Source organism: Brachyhypopomus gauderio, unplaced genomic scaffold (assembly GCF_052324685.1).
Source record: "Brachyhypopomus gauderio isolate BG-103 unplaced genomic scaffold, BGAUD_0.2 sc43, whole genome shotgun sequence".
Classification (NCBI taxonomy): Eukaryota; Metazoa; Chordata; class Actinopteri; order Gymnotiformes; family Hypopomidae; genus Brachyhypopomus; species Brachyhypopomus gauderio.
This window is the reverse complement of record NW_027506869.1, coordinates 707,729-725,823: the sequence shown is the minus strand read 5'-3', so window position 1 is coordinate 725,823 and position 18,095 is coordinate 707,729. Positions and strand designations below refer to the sequence as shown.

The following is an 18,095-nucleotide window of genomic DNA, read 5'->3' as shown; positions in this document are numbered from 1 at the left end:
ACGATTTTGATTCACGATACACTCTTCGAGAATCAATACATTTTAGGGAATTACCTTTAATCTTTAAGTGTAAATCCCAAATTTATTTTTGTAGCATACAGTTAAAATATTAATGTAACGATGAATTGAATAGAATAGAATATAATAGAATAGAATAGAAACAGCCTTTATTGTCCCACATGTGGGAAATTTAGGATAATCATTGCTTTCAAGAAAATGTATATATTAAGCTTAAAATACATAAATAAATCTAAAATATTTCCCCATGTTGACAAATATAACTGATTAACCGCATTGTTTTCTGTTTACATACATGCACACACACAAACAGGGTGTTTCAGACAGAGGTTCTCAGGTGCAAGAGGTATACACACACACACACACACACACATACTGGTTTTTATGTCTTACGAGGACATTCCTTGCCAAACCAGTTAAAATGTGGTTTACAGGGACCTACCTTTCCCATTGCTCTAAAGAGTTGCTGGCTACATCAAAAAATCTGGATTTTTTTGCAGAACATGAATATCACTTCAGATTTCTTCTAGACAAAATCAAACTCTTTACATGTCAACCTGACATTATGCTTGCATATGGGGACATGTTGAAAATGTCCCGCCTATAGCTAGAATATGGTCTATAAGGTCTTACCTGCTTTACCAGTACACTCATTTAACAATACACAAAAATGGCCATTTCACTGTTTTAGAAGGACAAGGATGGTTTACTAGAACTTGATTATACACAAACACAAACATGACTGCTTGAAGCATTACCAAGACAGGCATGCTTAAGAAGAACAAGTCCTTGCATTGAATAAACTTTGGACATAATGAGTTTATAGCTTCGTTATTCATAATTTGTATTTTAATGTAAATTATATAAAAAAACAAGAGAATAATCTCTCTTCTTTCATTTTTAAGGAAAAAAAAAACAAAACCACAAAGCCTTAAACAAAATTATGTATTGTAAAATCAATTAGACTGGGCTTTCCTTTGAAATGTTTTCCCTCTGTTTCTAACAAAATCTCTTATATTTTGTACTGTTCGGCCTGCCAGTACAGGATCCTCAGCATCTTTGCACTGCTGACATTCTCCCATCGTGGCCAGTTTTCCTTTTGTTATATGAGGCTTGAAGTGTTTCATCACAGCCATCACTTCTTGTTTAGACCACAGTGTTTTTGTCCTTTTCCCAGGACCTTTGATTTCTGCTGCAGTATTGTCATTGCACACTATTAAAAAAACAAACAAACAAAAAACAAGTTACAAATTTTGCATTAAGCAAATGTAAAATGATTTACTGTCACAGAATTACAAAAGTTTGAGATTACTGTGATCATGTAATATCCTAATGATTAGCTGCCATGTAAATTGTGATTAACAGTTAAAATTCTGTGTGACACCTAATGTCCATTTATGTGATTAAATTAAATACCAGGAGAGCATCCCACAGCAATGCTTCTATCTGTCTGGGTCTTCTGTATCTCTATAAAAAAGGGAATTGCAATGAATCAGCATGTGTATTTGAAAATAGATGTAAACATTTGTTTCTCTGCATACTTTGCTATCGCCTTTTCATCCTATCCTTCAATTGACTCCCACAGAACAGTGCACCAACAAAATAAAATCCAGTGGGATCTTGTGATCACTGATGAAAAACTAGAGGATGACAAAAGAATTGTGCAGCAAAAAGATTGACTTTACATCTACAAGGCAGACCAACAAAGTAGCAGTGTGTAATAGAGTGTACAGTATGTGGACAGTGTGTGCAACACTGCTGTGTCTCATCCATCTGTGCCTGAGTGGTCCATCAGCTCAAATACAGGGGTCCAGACCACTGATGAATGGGTTAATGGAGGGCTAACAAAGTATGTATGGGAACAAATGCTCTACAATCTGTACTTGCAGAACTACAAAGTGGTCCTACATGTAAGTGGAGCTGATTAAATGCACAAAGTGTGTATGTGGAAATACTGCTAATAAAGTGACTAGAAAGTAAACACATTACAAAACAAATATCAGTAGCAAGGGATGACTGGATGAAACAATACCATGTAGATAAAATTTTTATCTTTAGATTAGAAGACAAGCAAACCATTTACGGTGGTGTGGTGGTTAGCACTGTCGCCTCACAGCAAGTCGGTCTGGGTTCGATTCTCAGTCTGGGCTGCTCTGTGTGGAGTTTGCATGTTCTCCCTGTGCCTGTGTGGGTTTCCTCCGGGTACTCCGGTTTACTCCCACAGTCCAAAGACATGCGAGTTAGGTTGATTGATCATGCTAAATTGCCCGTAGGTGTGAGTGCGTGCGTGTGTGTTGGCCATGCGGTGGACTGGTGACCTGCCCATGGTGTACCCTGCCCATGGTGTACCCCCGTGACCCCGACTAGTGGGATTAAGAGGTTCAGATAATGGATGGATGGATGGCTACATAATCGTTGTTAAACTCACGAGTCTGTCTTGGGGCGCTCATGGAATCAACCACAGCTTCATTTTCGGGTTCACTTCCATCACTGACATCAGACGTATTGATCTCATCTGAAAATTAGGAACAAGCAAAACTCAAATGGCATACATTATTGAATGTAAGTTTAATGTAAGTTAATAGCACCATATTTTAGATCAAATGGTTCATTGTGAAATTTGAACATGTAAAGGGCATCTAATGTTAATATCATGAAAGAAAAGAAAGGTCCCATTCTGACAACATATAATTTCCATTTCCATGTCCTATGTATGTAAAATTATGCTCACATTTACCTCAATGTAAGACTAAACTAAACATATAACAATGCATACCTTCAATCTCAATGTCATCAAGTGATTTGCCTTGTAGATCGGGGAGACACCCTTTTTCCATGGCCAACAAAAGTTTTGATATTTTAGCCAGCTGAGTTGTTGCTTCTGGAAGCCTATAATACTCACGGTGCACACGAATGTCATGTCCCAAGAAGTCTGCAACTTGATCCAATTCGTTATTTTTCAGATTAAGAATTTGAGAGAGAGTGGCCACATGTTTACGCAAGTGTGTTGACCGTAGATGTTCTGGATTTCGTGCACCACACTGAACTGCATAGAATCTCAGACAGTCCTGGCCTCGGTAATGACTTTGACAGCTGGGTCTGGCAAACAAGAAGCAGTTGGCATCTTGAACCCCACATGCATTCCTTTTGCTCACCAAAAGAGACAGAGCATCTACCATGTCTGGTGTGAGAAGGACAGCAACCTTTCTCCCCCTTTTACCTTTGATCTCAACTCTGCTAAAATGGCTGCAGAGTTTCTGTTCAAATGCAGAAAGGCCAACTGCAACATCTTCATGGAGAAGAGTTTTATCTCTTTCTTGAAAGTTTTAAAGATGCATCTTGGAGACTTCACCAGCACGTCTTCTGTTAAAAACAATTATTCTTGCGAGTGTAGTTTTAGCAAGGTCTGCATAGCTTTGTGGTGATGGTGTCTTTTTTAGGTTTTCAGATGCTGCATCTGCTGTTGTCTCCAGGTGTTTGTGAAGAAGCTGAACATCATGAGTGAAAGGCAGTGTTGATGGCTTGTTGAACTTTGCTTCATTCAGTGTGCTTAAAGCTTGGTGTGAGATTAGCTCTGACCATTTGGTGGTGTACAATCTTTTGAACATCTCAGTAGATTTTACCAAATCCTCATCTTCAGCCATAAGAGCCCTACACTGAACGATCTCACATATCTTCTGCAAAGTGTGCCCCAATTTCAATGCTAGGCTTGGTGTGTGGTAGCAGTTCTTTTCTTCATCATATCCTGACACCTTCCGTACAGCTTGAATAACTTTTGAAAAATTGGCAGGTTTTACAGCTTCTTCCAGGCTATGTATAGAAGACTCACTGCGCAATGCCATCAAAAACCTCCCTATTTCACGAAGCTTCTGTCGAACATACTCATGTTTGGTAGGGTCATTGCCATGTTTGTTAAAGAAAGACTGCGCTAACTGAAGAATGCAGAAATCATTCCGAACTACAGAGCCAACATCGTCTTGCTTCATTGCACTCAAAAGCTTCCAAACTCCTTGGGATATCTGTTGTGAGAATGTAGACTCTGCCAGAGCAGCTAGACCCAAAACCTTGGTTCTTCCTTGTTGTTCATTTAGTAACCCTGGTTTTGAGGAACATCTTCTTACATGACGCCACAGATCTTTACGTAGAAACATCCCTTTGCAATACATGCAATGTACAAATTGTTTTGAATTGCAAACTCGGTTTGGTCTTCGTTTTAGTTTAAGCAATCCACTTCCTTTCTGTAAAACATTGGAATTATGTTGATAATTACCCTTATTCCTAATTTTTTCCAGTAATCTTTTACGTTCCTTGGAGTGCTTTGGAAATGACAGTGCTTCAGCCACTTCAACTTCAGTCATGTGGATTTTCAGGTGCCGAGAAATTTTGGATTGTGGTTTCCCACAAATGTAACAGTAGTTTTTGCTGTTCTTAGAACAAGAAATTACAGCTGATTTTTCGGCAACAGGCACTGTATCCCTCTGTTCTGTCCCTGATACATTCTGAAAATCAGTCTCACCAGCTGCAACTCTTGCATCCAAGAGCTCTTCCCTTGTAGGTGTTACAGTGACTGATCTGGATGAACCCAAGTCCATTCCACTGTCTAAAGCAGCATCATCTGAAGAAAGTTGGACATCCAAAATTGGCTTGACCCAATTGGCTACATTTGTTGAAAATACATCTCCTTCTTTTGAGTTGTCCAATTCATTATCTGTTTCTACATCTGTCAACTGCTTCTCATAACAAAATAAATCTACATCTTCACTTAAACAAGCTCCTTTCCTGGCCTGCAGACATTGTTTGCCATTGCCTCTGCTTGCATATTTTAGGACCAACACTGAACTGCAAGATTCCGAAAACTTGGAGTGAACTTCCATGTTCTGCTCACTGACTTGGTCTTTTTCACATCCTACTTCAAACTCCACTGAACTGTCTGATTCACTGTCTGACTCTGTATCTGGCACATAATCTTCATCTGATAATAACTGATCCTCATCAGAACTTGAATCCCTTTTACCCTAATATCAGAAATAGAAGGTCACTATACAATACTTAGTATAAAACCGTAAGAGTTCAAAAAACAATATACTTACCCATGACACCAAATCTCTGTCAATCTTTCCAAGTTTTTCAAAGCAGGACTTGTGCCAGAAACAGGAGCAGACTACAAGAGATAAAAATATTGCATTGATGCCTCTAAAGGAAATTAAGGAGCACATCACAACTGCAGCAAAACAAAAACATGGCTAACACTACATGCACTGCAATGTTTAAACAATTTTTTAAGGATTGACTCGACATCAGAAACAAACTAATTTTCAATAACATTCTTATGTTCCACTGTGTGGAAATAATTTATAGTTATTCTTTTCCACCAATTCACAATCACTTAAAAAAAAAACAATGGTATTATTTAGTTGCTGTTATCTGACTATGATGATGATTATTGACCTTTACATCTCAGACCAATCCACTTGAGGGCTGCAACAGGTCCGACACAAGCAACGCATTTGTTCATGCTTGAAACAGTTGCAAGGACTATCTCATGTTTACAGTTCTGTTGGCAAAAAATATCATGATTTAATCAGAAAATAGGTTTCACTCCATACAACCATTGTTTGAAAATCTGTAGTCCAAAAAACAGAAATGAAAAACATTTTGATTCATTCATCCATCACACCAACAGCAAATGTTATTTTTTCAGAAATGGCATAAAGATGTTCCAGAGACAAGGTACCACTATCCTTGTATCATTGGTAGGTACATGTGATGTCAGTATCATGGTCAAACACAACCTTAAATACACATATTAAGTTTTAGCCAATACAACACAACATTCAGGCAACTTCCATTAACTGAACTCATCAAGTTCTGCTACTGAATGTAGGGGTTCATAGTAGGGTTGTCCCGATCCGATATTTGGATCGGATCGGCCGCCGATATTAGCAAAAAAATGCGTATCGGTATCGGATCGGCAGACACGAGAAAATGCCGATCCAGACTCCCGATCCAGTTTTTTTTTTAAGTCCGATCCGGGTTTTCCAGCGCACCCATTTAGATAATCCATTCCAGTTTTTGCTAGTGAGAGTAAAATCCGGTCCGCATTTTCCAGCACACCTTCAGCACACGAGCATAGTTTCTGCCCCAATTTAGCTCCGTGGCATCTCGGACCGCCGTGTAAATTTGAAGTTATCGGTCAGTTGTGTGGGATTATTTTACCTTAAAGGATGACAAAGACGAAGAGGTAGAGTGCAACATATGCCACAGTAAAGTTAAGCGTTGTGGTAAAGCTGTAAGAACTTTTAATATCACCAACCTAATCAAGCATTTAGCGAAATACCACCATAAACAACATGACTAATGAAAACCGAAGACAAAAAGAAAGGTCCTACACAACTAACACTGGCAGAAACGTTTGAATTGAAGGGAGTGTATAGATGGGGATGGAGCAGCAAAGTGTGGAGTAGAAGGCATTTTGCTTTTAATTAGTTTACGATATGTGCACGGATTTTTTTTAAGCTTTGGTTTACACTTGTTCAAGAGCACTGATGGATGTTAATGTTAATGTTAATAATAGACTATTTTCCACTCAGGTTGTGTTTTTTTTTAAATATATAATTTACAATATTATTTACACTTTTTAATCCTTGGTTTACTGATGCTATTTCTGTTTGTTATTTAATATTTTGTCTATTTTGAGTTTATTAATTGCTAAATAAACAGGTCAGTTTCTCCTTACCAACCATTGTGTATTATTCAAACACACCTAATTCAGCTGGCTACTTGTTATCAAGAGTAAAACGCTTTTCAACATGAGTTTGACAATAAAGTAAGTTGGCTAAATAACTTTAAACTTTAATACATGCTCGGATAGGCCGGTATCGGCCGATATCGGTATCGGATCGGAAGTGCAAATAAATATCGGTATCGGATCGGAAGTTCAAAAAGCTGGATCGGGACATCCCTAGTTCATAGTCTGACGTAATTTTTAGAGTTCTTTCTTCCTCAGGGACATAAATGATAACTGAAATGCATTTATCCAAATCTGCTGTTGTGGACAGCAAATGTTTGTGCAACAGGTCCTCAAAAATAGATTTGTGGGATCAAATGGTAATTAAGAATGGTATGTCAATACAAATTACCTGTCGTGGCTCTTTGTCAGGTGATAAGGTAGCCATTGTAGCACTGGCAACTGGTCCTTTTGCAGGAATGGCCTAAAAATGTTACCGAGACAAGATACCACCATCATTGTACCATTGGTAAGCACCAGTGCACTATGTTCCTGTGATGTCAATATATGGAAATGGTGTGAAAACAATATGCAAGATAGTCTGTGATTTGAAATACAGCTTCAGAAAAAGAAGTCCCTCGAGACCACAATCACGTCATACACTATACACTATACACATCAACTGGCTGCCATTAACATGCACTGATAAACTACTACAGTCTCCCTGTAAACCACAGCGTGCTTACAAAACAGGTCTAAACTTAACACAACCTGGTGCACACAATATCCTACCAAACACTGCACTTACAATAAGTTGTAGTGTCCTAATATTAAAGGTTCCTATCACACACATTGACACATGAATATTCCTTAAGTAAAGACAAAGCACTTTGAGATATTATGTCACTATTCTCATTAAACACGATGTTCTCTCATAACAGGTCATGGTCAAAACTTTAAATACACATATTAAGGATTTAGCCAATACAACACAATATTCAGGCAACTTCCATTCACTGAACTCATCAAGTTCTGCTAGTGAATGCAGGGGTTCATAATCTGACATGAACTTTTATAGTTCTTTCTTCCTCAGGGATCATAAAAGAATTGAGGCAATCACATAGTGAATTGTTTACTGTAACTCCAAAGAAATGTGCCACATTTTTCTGAAAATCACAGCCTTGTGTCTCAAAATTACCTCTTGTGCTACTTCACATGGAATCTGTGAATGATGCTCCTCAGTCCACAACTGGTCCTTCATGGTCAGTGGTGCAGAAGTTGTTTCCTCAGCATCCAACTCAGCTAAATTCTAGAAACACAAATAAGATTCAGAAATGTGACACCAAACATTCCTGAAGGAAAGTAAAAAGTGTTATCTTTTAAAACCCCTCACTTCTTATTTCGGCAATTCCCGTTTAGGGGTCGCCACAGGGGATCAAACTCCTCCATCTGGCCCTGTCCTGAGTGTCCTCCACTGACACACCAGCCACTCTCATATCCTCTACCACTGCATCCATAAACCTCCTCTTAGGTCTACCTCTCCTCCTCTTGCCTGGAAGTTCCATCCTCAAGACCAGGGGTGCCCACTGTTTTCAGCTTGCGAGCTACTTATAAGATGACCCAGTCAGAAAGATCTACCGGGGTGGCGGCGAACGTAATTTGTTGAGCGGGGGGGGGGGGGGGGGGGTGTCGAACGTAATTTGTTGAGTGGATTGCAGATTGGCTGCCGTGAATGTCAATCAAAATACAACCGTCAGTGCAGATGTGCGATTCATCTACTACTATTTTATGTGACGCGATCTACGCACATTCCTTCGCGATCGACCGACAGTTCCTTCGCGATCGACGTAATGAGCACCCCTGCTCAAGACCCTCCTACCAATATACCTCTCCTCCCTCCTCTATACATGTCCAAACCAACTCAATCTCGCTTCTCTAACTTTATCTCCAAAACATGCTACATGTGCTGATCCTCTAATAAACTCATTTCTGATCCTATCCTTCCTCGTCACTCCAAATGAGAATCTCAACATCTTCATCTCAGACACCTCCATCTCCCTCACCTGTCTCTTTGTCAGTGCCACTGTCTCCAGTCCATACAACATAGCAGGTCTCACTACTGTCCTATAGATCTTTCCTTTCATTCTAGCCGACACCCTTCTATCACAGATCACCCCAGACACTTTATGCCATCCACACCACCCTGCCTGCACTCTCTTCTTTACCTCTCTTTCACTTCCTCCATTACTCTGTACCCTCGACCCTAAGTAGGTAAACTCATCAACCTTCACCAAATCAACTCTTTGTAACTGGACCTGTCTACCGTCTGCCCTCTCATTCACACACATGTACTCTGTTTTACTCCTGCTCACTTTCATTGCCCTGCTCTCCAAAGCATATCTCCATCTTTCCAAGCTTACCTCCACCTGCTCCCTACTCTCACTACAGATCACAATGTCATCAGCAAACATCATAGTCCAAGGGGACTCCTGCCTAACCTCGTCCGTCAGTCTGTCCATGACAATTGCGAACAGGAAGGGACTCAGGGCTGATCCCTGATGTAGTCCTACCCCCACTTTAAACTCGTCTGTCATTCCTATCGCACATCTCACTGCTGTCACACCGTTCTCATACATATCCTGCACTACCCTCACATACTTTTCTGCTACTCCTGACTTCCTCATACAATACCACAGCTCCTGTCTTGGTACTCTATCATAAGCTTTCTCTAAGTCAACAAACACACAATGTAACTCCTTCTGTCCTTCCCTATACTTCTCTATTAACACTCTCAAAGCAAACATAGCATCTGTGGTGCACTTAGCTGGCATGAAACCATACTGCTGCTCACAGATCTCTACCTCTCCTCTAAGCCTAGCTTCCACTACTCTTTCCCAGATTTTCAGGCTGTGACTGATCAACTTTATTCCCCTGTAATTACTACAGCTCTGACCATCGCCCTTATTCTTGAAAATTGGCACCATTATGCTTAGTCTCCACTCCTCAGGCATCTTCTGACCTTCCAAGATTCTGTTAAATAACCCAGTCAAAAACTCCACTGCTGTCTTTCCCAAACATGTCCATGCCTCCACAGGAATATCATCCCGTCCAACTGCCTTACCACACTTCATTCTCCGAATTGCAGCCCTTACTTCCTCCTTGCTCACCCGAGGCACTTCCTGATTCATAACCTCTACCTCTTCTAACCTTCTTTCCCTTTCATTCTCTTGATTATTCAGTTCCTCAAAATACTCCTTCCACCTTCCCAAGACACTCTCCTCACCAGACAACACATTTCCATCTTTATCCTTTATCATCCTAACCTGCTGCACATCATGCCCATCACGGTTTCTCTGTCTGGCCAATCTGTACAGATCATTTTCCCCTTCCTTAGTGTTCAACTTCTCATACAGCTTGCTATATGCCTTCTCTTTAGCTTCTGCCACTGCTCTCTTTGCCTTACGACACCTCTCCTTGTACCTCTGTCTACTTTCTTCATCTCGCTGAAAATCCCAATTATTTTTAGCCAACCGCTTTCCTCTCAAACTATCCTGAACCTCCTCATTCCACCACCACAACTCATTGTCTATCTTCCTCTGTCCTGAAGTCACACCAAGTACCTTCCTAGCCACATCCCTCACTGCATTTGAAGTCTCATCCCAGGTATCCAGAACACCACCACCGTTACCCAGTACCTGCCTCACCTCATCTCTGAATTTTACACCACAGTCTTCATCTTTTAACTTCCACCACCTGATCTTAGGTTCCACTCTCACTCTCTTCCTCTTCTTCACCTCCAAAACCATCCTACATATCACCATCCTATGCTGTTTAGCTACACTCTCCCCTGGTAACACCTTGCAATCACTAACCTCTTTCAGGTTTCGTCTCCTACAGAGGATATAGTCGACCTGTGTGCATCTTTCCCCACTCTTATATGTTACCCTGTGCTCTTCCTTTTTCGTAAAGTGTTAACTACAGCCATCTTTATCCTTTTAGCAAAATCTACCACCATTTGTCCTTCCGTATTCTTTTCATTAACACCATATCTACCCAACACCTCCTCATCACCACTGTTCCCTCCACCAACATGTCCGTTTAAATCTGCTCCAATAACCACTCTCTCTTCTTTAGGAACCTGCAAAACAACTTCATCTAACTCTCTCCAGAATTCTTCTTTCTCCTCCACATCACAACCTACCTGAGGAGCATAAGCACTGATGACATTCACTATCACCCTACCAATCTCTATCTTTACACAGTTCACCCTGTCACTTACTCTCTTTACCTCCACTACACTCTTACTAAACTCATCCTTCAGGATTACCCCTACTCCATTTCTCTTCCTGTCTACACCATGATAGAATAGTTTGAAGCCACCACCAATGCTCCTGGTCTTGCTCCCCTTCCACTTGGTCTCCTGTACACACAGTACATCTATCTTCCTCCTCTCCATCGCATCAACTAGCTCTCTCCCTTTACCTGTCATAGAGCCCACATTCAACGTACCAACTCTAACCTCCACCTTCCTGCTCTGCCTCCTCTCCTTCAGCTTCAGAACCCTCTTCCCCCCTCTCCTCCTCCTCCTTGTCCCAACAGTAGTCCAATTTCCACTAATGCCCTGTTGGACAACAGCACCAGTGGTGGTCGTTGTTAACCCGGGCCTCGACCGATCCGGTATGGAATTTCTATTTTTGATCTGCATCATTTGATTTGGCGCAGTTTTTACACCGGATGCCCTTCCTGACGCAACCTTCCCTATTTATCCGGGCTTGGGACCAGCACTAAAATACAATGGTGTGTGCACCCTAGTGGCTAGGTTTTAAAAACCCTCACTAACCTATTACAGTTTTTCTCAGTCGCTTTGGTTCATTTCTCAGATCAGAATTGAAATTCTCAAAACTGTTCATTCAGTCTCCACATCTCCTTGTCACTTGTGCACATCATAATTGCATTTCTCATTGTGTTTAACATTTTGCAAATGCTTTTGTACATATTGCAAAAGGACATGGACAATTGTCTGTTGTTTCTTACATTATCAGTTGCTTATGACATGTTTATCAAAATGTGTTGTAAGGATTGTTTGTTGAATTGTCTTACCCTCCAAAACATTTTATCTTTAGGTCATCGCCTAGGTCATTATATGCAAAAGTGCTGAACATGTTGTCATAATCTCTAAGGCATCATTTTACATTTATTTATTTAGGTTATTTGTTTGTTACATTTTGGTAATTTATCCTAATTTGATTAGATTGTTTGCAAGTGAACATTCAGTTACAGTAAGAAAGGGAATTGGTGAAGGCTTAGATCAATCAATGGTCTCAACCATAGGTCAGAGGTGCGTCTCATGAACCTTTACTGTAATTGGCAAACATTTATAGACACTAAACACTGCAGTATCACAAAGTCTCATAATGGAAGGGTGAACAGCCAATAAGAGGAGTAAGTAAGTGTGGTATAAGGCTAAGGGGACAAAACAGTGAAATAAGGGCAACAATTGTGGACCATGTCTTACATGTAAGTCGTGGTCTTACAATGGCTGAAGCTGGTCGTTGGAAGGTGCAGCGTTCTTGAAATCAAAAGCTTAGCTAGTTTCCATCAGAATATACAGTCTACACTGACTGTGACTTATAGTTGCACTGACAACATGACTAAGTATTTTGACCTTGTTCATAGGCAATGGCACACAGACTAGATATTCTGATGGCACTGACAAATTGACTGACCTAAAAATTTGCTTTTGGGGCAAAAACAAAGAATTTTGAGTGAAGTGTGTGCTTTTACAGGTATTTCATTGAGTTTTGCTGTTTGCATTAACTGTTTTGAGAAAGTTGTGATGCCAATGTAAAGCATGATGTGAGAAATGAACCAAATCGACTGAGAAAAACTGTACTATTCCTTGGGTAATACAATTTGACCGTAAATGATAACTGAAATGTAATTATCCAGTCTGTGATGTGAAATATATTTTCAGAAAAAGAAGTCCCTTGAGACCACAATCACGTCATACACTATACACTATACACATTAACTGGCTGCCATTAACATGCACTGATAAACTACTACAGCCTTCCTGTAAACCACAGCGTGCTTACAAAACAGGTCCAAACTTAACACAACCTGGTACACACATTATCGTAGCAAACACTGCAGTTACAATAAGTTGTAGTGTCCTGATATTAAAGGTTGCTGTCACACACATTGACACATGAATATTCCTTAAGTAAAGACAAAGCACTTTGAGATATTCTGTCACTGTCCTCATTAAACACGATGTTCTCTCATAACAGGTCATGGTCAAACACAATCTTAAATACACATATTAAGGATTTAGCCAATACAACACAACATTCAGGCAACTTCCATTCACTGAACTCAATCAAGTTCTGCTAGTGAATGCAGGGGTTCATAATCTGACATAATTTTTATAGTTCTTTCTTCCTCAGGGACCATAAAAGATTTGAGGCGATCACATAGTGAATTGTTTACTGTAACTCCAAAAAAATGTGCCACATTTTTCTGAAAATCACAGCATTGTGTCTCAAAATTACCTCTTGTGCTACTTCATATGGAATCTGTGAATGGTGCTCCTCAGTCCACAACTGGTCCTTCATGGTCAGTGGTGCAGAAGTTGTTTCCTCAGCATCCATCTCAGCTAAATTCTAGAAACACAAATAAGATTCAGAAATGTGACCCCAAACATTCCTGAAGGAAAGTAAAAAGTGTTATCTTTTAAAAACCCTGACTAACTTACTGCTATTCCTTGGGTAATACAATTTGACCGTAAATGATAACTGAAATGCATTTATACAAATCTGCTGTTGTGGACAGCAAATGTTTGTGCAACAGGTCCTCAAAAATAGATTTGTGGGATCAAATGGCAATTAAGAATAGTATGTCAATACAAATTACCTGTCGTGGCTCTTTGTCAGGTGATAAGGTAGCCATTGTAGCACTGGCAACTGGTCCTTTTGCAGAAATGGCCTAAAAATGTTACAGAAACAAGATACCACTATCACTGTATCATTGGTAAGCACCAGTGCACCATGTTCCTGTGATGTCAGTATATGGAAATGGTGTGAAAACAATGTGCAAGAGAGTCTGTGATGTGAAATATATTTTCAGAAAAAGAAGTCCCTCGAGACCACAATCACGTCATACACTATACACTATACACATTAACTGGCTGCCATCAACATGCACTGATAAACTACTACAGCCTTCCTGTAAACCACAGCGTGCTTACAAAACAGGTCCAAACTTAACACAACCTGGTACACACATTATCGTAGCAAACACTGCAGTTACAATAAGTTGTAGTGTCCTGACATTAAAGGTTGCTGTCACACACATTGACACATGAATATTCCTTAAGTAAAGACAAAGCACTTTGAGATATTCTGTCACTGTCCTCATTAAACACGATGTTCTCTCATAACAGGTCATGGTCAAACACAACCTTAAATACACATATTAAGGATTTAGCCAATACAACACAACATTCAGGCAACTTCCATTCACTGAACTCATCAAGTTCTGCTAGTGAATGCAGGGGTTCATAATCTGACATAATTTTTATAGTTCTTTCTTCCTCAGGGACCATAAAAGATTTGAGGCGATCACATAGTGAATTGTTTACTGTAACTCCAAAAAAATGTGCCACATTTTTCTGAAAATCACAGCATTGTATCTCAAAATTACCTCTTGTGCTACTTCATATGGAATCTGTGAATGGTGCTCCTCAGTCCACAACTGGTCCTTCATGGTCAGTGGTGCAGAAGTTGTTTCCTCAGCATCCATCTCAGCTAAATTCTAGAAACACAAATAAGATTCAGAAATGTGACCCCAAACATTCTTGAAGGAAAGTAAAAAGTGTTATCTTTTAAAAGCCCTGACTAACTTACTGCTATTCCTTATGTAACAAAATTTGACAGTAAATGATACCTGAAATGCATTTATCTACATCTGCTGTTGTGGACAGCAGATTTTTGTGTAACAATCCTTCAAAAATAGATTTGTGGGATCAAAAGGTAATTAAGAATGGTATGGAAATACAAATTACCTGTCGTGGCTCTTTGTCAGGTGATAAGGTAGCCATTGTAGCACTGGCAACAGGTTCTTTTCCAGGAACAGCCTGAAGACGTTTCAGAGTCAAGATACCACCTGCATCATTGCTAGTTACCAGTGGACTATGGTCATGTGTTGTCAGTATATGGAAATGGTGTGTAAACAATATGCAAGATAATCTGTGACAAACTACGGCTTCAGAAAAAGAAGTCCCTCGAGACCACAATTTTGTCCTACACTATACTTATCAACATTAACTGGTTGACATTAACATGCACAGGAATCAATGCCATTACCTAGTATTTTGATTAAAACAGGCTCACTTAAACAGGAGACATACAATTTAAGAACAGACTACAAGTGTTATTCGTTGAGTTAGTGCTCATTTTAAGTACTCAAGAAACAGGTCTACATTTCGATCTACGTTTGAAGACAGCAAGAGACTCTGTAGTCTGTCTGAGACTCTGCACCTTACAACGAGCAAGAGACTCTGCAGCTTACAAAACAGGTCTATGCTTAACTCAACCTCAACCTAGTGCACACAATATCCCGGCAAACGCTGCAGTTACAATATGTAGCAATGTCCTTATATAGAAGGTTCCTGTGACACACATTGACTCATGGATTAAGCTTGACCAGCAAATTCTTAATATCCTTAAACACACTGCACTCACAGGACACGTCTGAGCCATGCACAGCTCAAATACACTCACTGAATTTATTTAAATATATCTGCATATGGAATGTTGCTTTAATTATAGTGAATGCTCATATCTTAATACCTTGCATCTCCATGGCCATTCAGAGTCTCCGTAGTTGTATGTGATCTCTTCTCCAGGACTAATGCTCCTTGTTGCAAATAAACACAAATGGGGTTTTCCCGCTACTCTGATTGTTTTCATTTTGCTGTTTGGGCTAACATGGTCATCATTCACAAGTCTCCCAAGAGACTTATCTTCCAAAGAAGCATCAACACTGAAACATTAAAATAAAGCATAAGAGACCATTTTTTTTACAATGAATAAAGGAATATCTTTTTTTTATCACAGCATAACCTCAAAAATAAACACCACACAACCACGTCATGTACACCTCCTTGTATTTACACTCATTATCAATTTATTCAGCACCACTTCAAGGTGCTCTTTATTGTTCTACAGTTACATTCTATCAATTACTTCAGTTTGTCTGCATACTTTACAAGTCCCCTTCACCCTGTTCTTCAATGGTCAGGACCACCACAGTGGTAGATCATTCTCATCAATGCAGTCACACTGGGAGTCCTGACCACTAAAGAGGGTGAAAGGAGGCAAAGTATGCAAAGAAACCACTGGATTATATTCTTTTATTGTAGAACTATAAAAACCATACATATGGTAAGTTGTACTAATCAAATGCATGAGTGTGGATACAAACAGGTGGACTTAATGAAGTGACTGGTCAGTGTGTAGCTACAAGCGAGTATAATATACATACCAAAAAAGCTTTCCATTGTAACGAAATTCAAACATGAAAACTTTCAGTGCTTCTTTATATATTCTCTGTCTTCTTTCACATTCATGTTTGTTTATTAGGTCCCCTCTGTATTCCAAAAGAAAATCTCCCTTATCAAAATGGACACAGCTGAAAACTCCACGGCCTACATGAGAAAACAGAGAACATGTCAAGCTGGGTCTTCCCAGTCCTGGACTTCTTGTTGCTATTGGAAAACATCACATTAAACCACAACAATGCAAAACAAATACATGCTATTACGCATTAATATTAAATTACCTTTATCCGGATTTATATACTTCACATCAAACCCGTCTTTGTCTTTACAAGCAGATGTAAAATATGCAGCCTCCTCTTTTGGATTAAGCTTTCTCTTCCTCAGCTCCATGGCAACTCAAGTGCTACTCTTCCTAGCAAAAAAAAATCTTAAGTTTTACTTTGCTCTTTCATATCATTAAATACATCTTAGTCTTGTTTATTTGATTGTTCAGGACTTATAGCTAACATATTAGCCCACATTTCTGCATTTTTGAACAGTTATGAGTTTCTGAATGGCTGGAGTGCTGTGATGAGTGAGTTCACTTAATTCACAGCATATAAACAATGCAGGGCCAACTGTCATAAGAACATGCTGGTAATAAGGTTACTGAAAATACATAACTGTCTTTTGTGATTTTTGTGATTGTGTGTGTGTCTTTTTGGCTTTATCTAATTAGTGTTGTATAGTTTGCAAAGAAAAAACAATGTAGACTGACTTAATGACAAGTACAAACTAACCAACCATTAATAACCACTACAGGGGATTTTATTCATGCTCACAATGTGATTTGGGGGAGCTGAACTACCTGAGATAGTTATCTACAAATATGAATGGCATTTTAAATTGTATGATGATATATTCAAATACAGTAAACATCATAAACTTTAGAGCACATATTCATGCAGATTAAACCCAACAAAAGTGAGAAAATAACTGAACTAACCTAGCACTCACCCAGTCACAGAACACTCCCTAACACTGGCTAGCTAGCTGACAAGCTTATAGGCTACTACTACTCAGATGGGGTGACATGTTTAGTAACAAATGAATTCTAAATCAAAATAATCATTGAAACATTTTAAATTACGGCATTGAAGCTAGCGCTACTCATTCTATATTGTATATAGACTGTGCTGGTGTGATTAGCTAAGAAATTATATAACACAATTAGCTTGATGCTAACGTTATATTGGAAATCCCATAGACATGCTAGCGGAAGTTAGCATTATAATCGCGGTGCTAATTGACTTTCTAAAACATCAAGTACAGCATACTTTCTCATGTAGAAGCATCAAAGCTGTGATAAATGTTTGTGATCTAACCCAGCAGGCTAGAGCTACTCATTCTATGTTGTATTAAAGAGTAGACTAGACCACATATTCATGCAGATTAAACCCAACAAAAGTGAGAAAATAACTGAACTAACCAAGCACTCACCCAGTCACAGAACACTCCCTAACACTGGCTAGCTAGCTGACAAGCTTATAGGCTACTACTACTCAAATGGGGTGACATGTTTAGTAACAAATGAATTCTAAATCAAAATAATCATTTAAACATTTTAAATTACGGCATTGAAGCTAGCGCTACTCATTCTATATTGCAGGGGTAATCAATTAAATCTTTCCGCGGTCCATTTTTGGCAGATAGCCCAGACCTTAGGTCCGGGTCCGCGGTGGCGAACGAAAGTTGGGGGGGGGGGGGCGCGAACGTAACACTCGTCTGAAAATAAATTCTCCGGTTTAAAAT

At 39.4% G+C, this 18,095-nt stretch overlaps 1 protein-coding gene across 2 annotated transcripts; it reads right to left on the bottom strand.

The window, feature by feature from the left end:
- Positions 1-419: 419 nt before the first annotated feature.
- LOC143486014 (uncharacterized) lies at positions 420-17,167 on the bottom strand. Of its 2 annotated transcripts, XM_076985781.1 has the most exons (12): positions 16,586-17,167; positions 16,289-16,451; positions 15,595-15,787; positions 14,808-14,879; positions 14,447-14,557; positions 13,658-13,729; positions 5,467-5,572; positions 5,109-5,179; positions 4,535-5,033; positions 2,447-2,533; positions 1,435-1,485; positions 420-1,231 (listed from the first exon to the last, which is right to left on the bottom strand). In XM_076985781.1, the coding sequence occupies exons 1-12, from the start codon at positions 16,692-16,694 to the stop codon at positions 975-977; spliced, it is 1,791 nt and encodes a 596-aa protein (XP_076841896.1). In that variant the 5' UTR covers positions 16,695-17,167; the 3' UTR covers positions 420-974. The 2 variants fall into 2 exon arrangements, 1 of the variants encoding a protein (XP_076841896.1); XR_013123107.1 differs by lacking the exon at positions 4,535-5,033 and having other exon boundaries at positions 1,143-1,231.
- Positions 17,168-18,095: the final 928 nt, after the last annotated feature.

Bases quoted from the DNA above. Each gene is read 5' to 3' on its own strand.
- LOC143486014 (XM_076985781.1), bottom strand. From the start codon at position 16,694: ATGGAGCTGAGGAAGAGAAAGCTTAATCCAAAAGAGGAGGCTGCATAT. The intron at 13,730-14,446 runs GTAATTTTGAGA...TAACATTTTTAG, and splicing joins CATATGAAGTAGCACAAGAG to GCCATTTCTGCAAAAGGACC. The intron at 2,534-4,534 runs GTGAGACTGATT...CCTAATTTTCAG, and splicing joins GGATGCAAGAGTTGCAGCTG to ATGAGATCAATACGTCTGAT.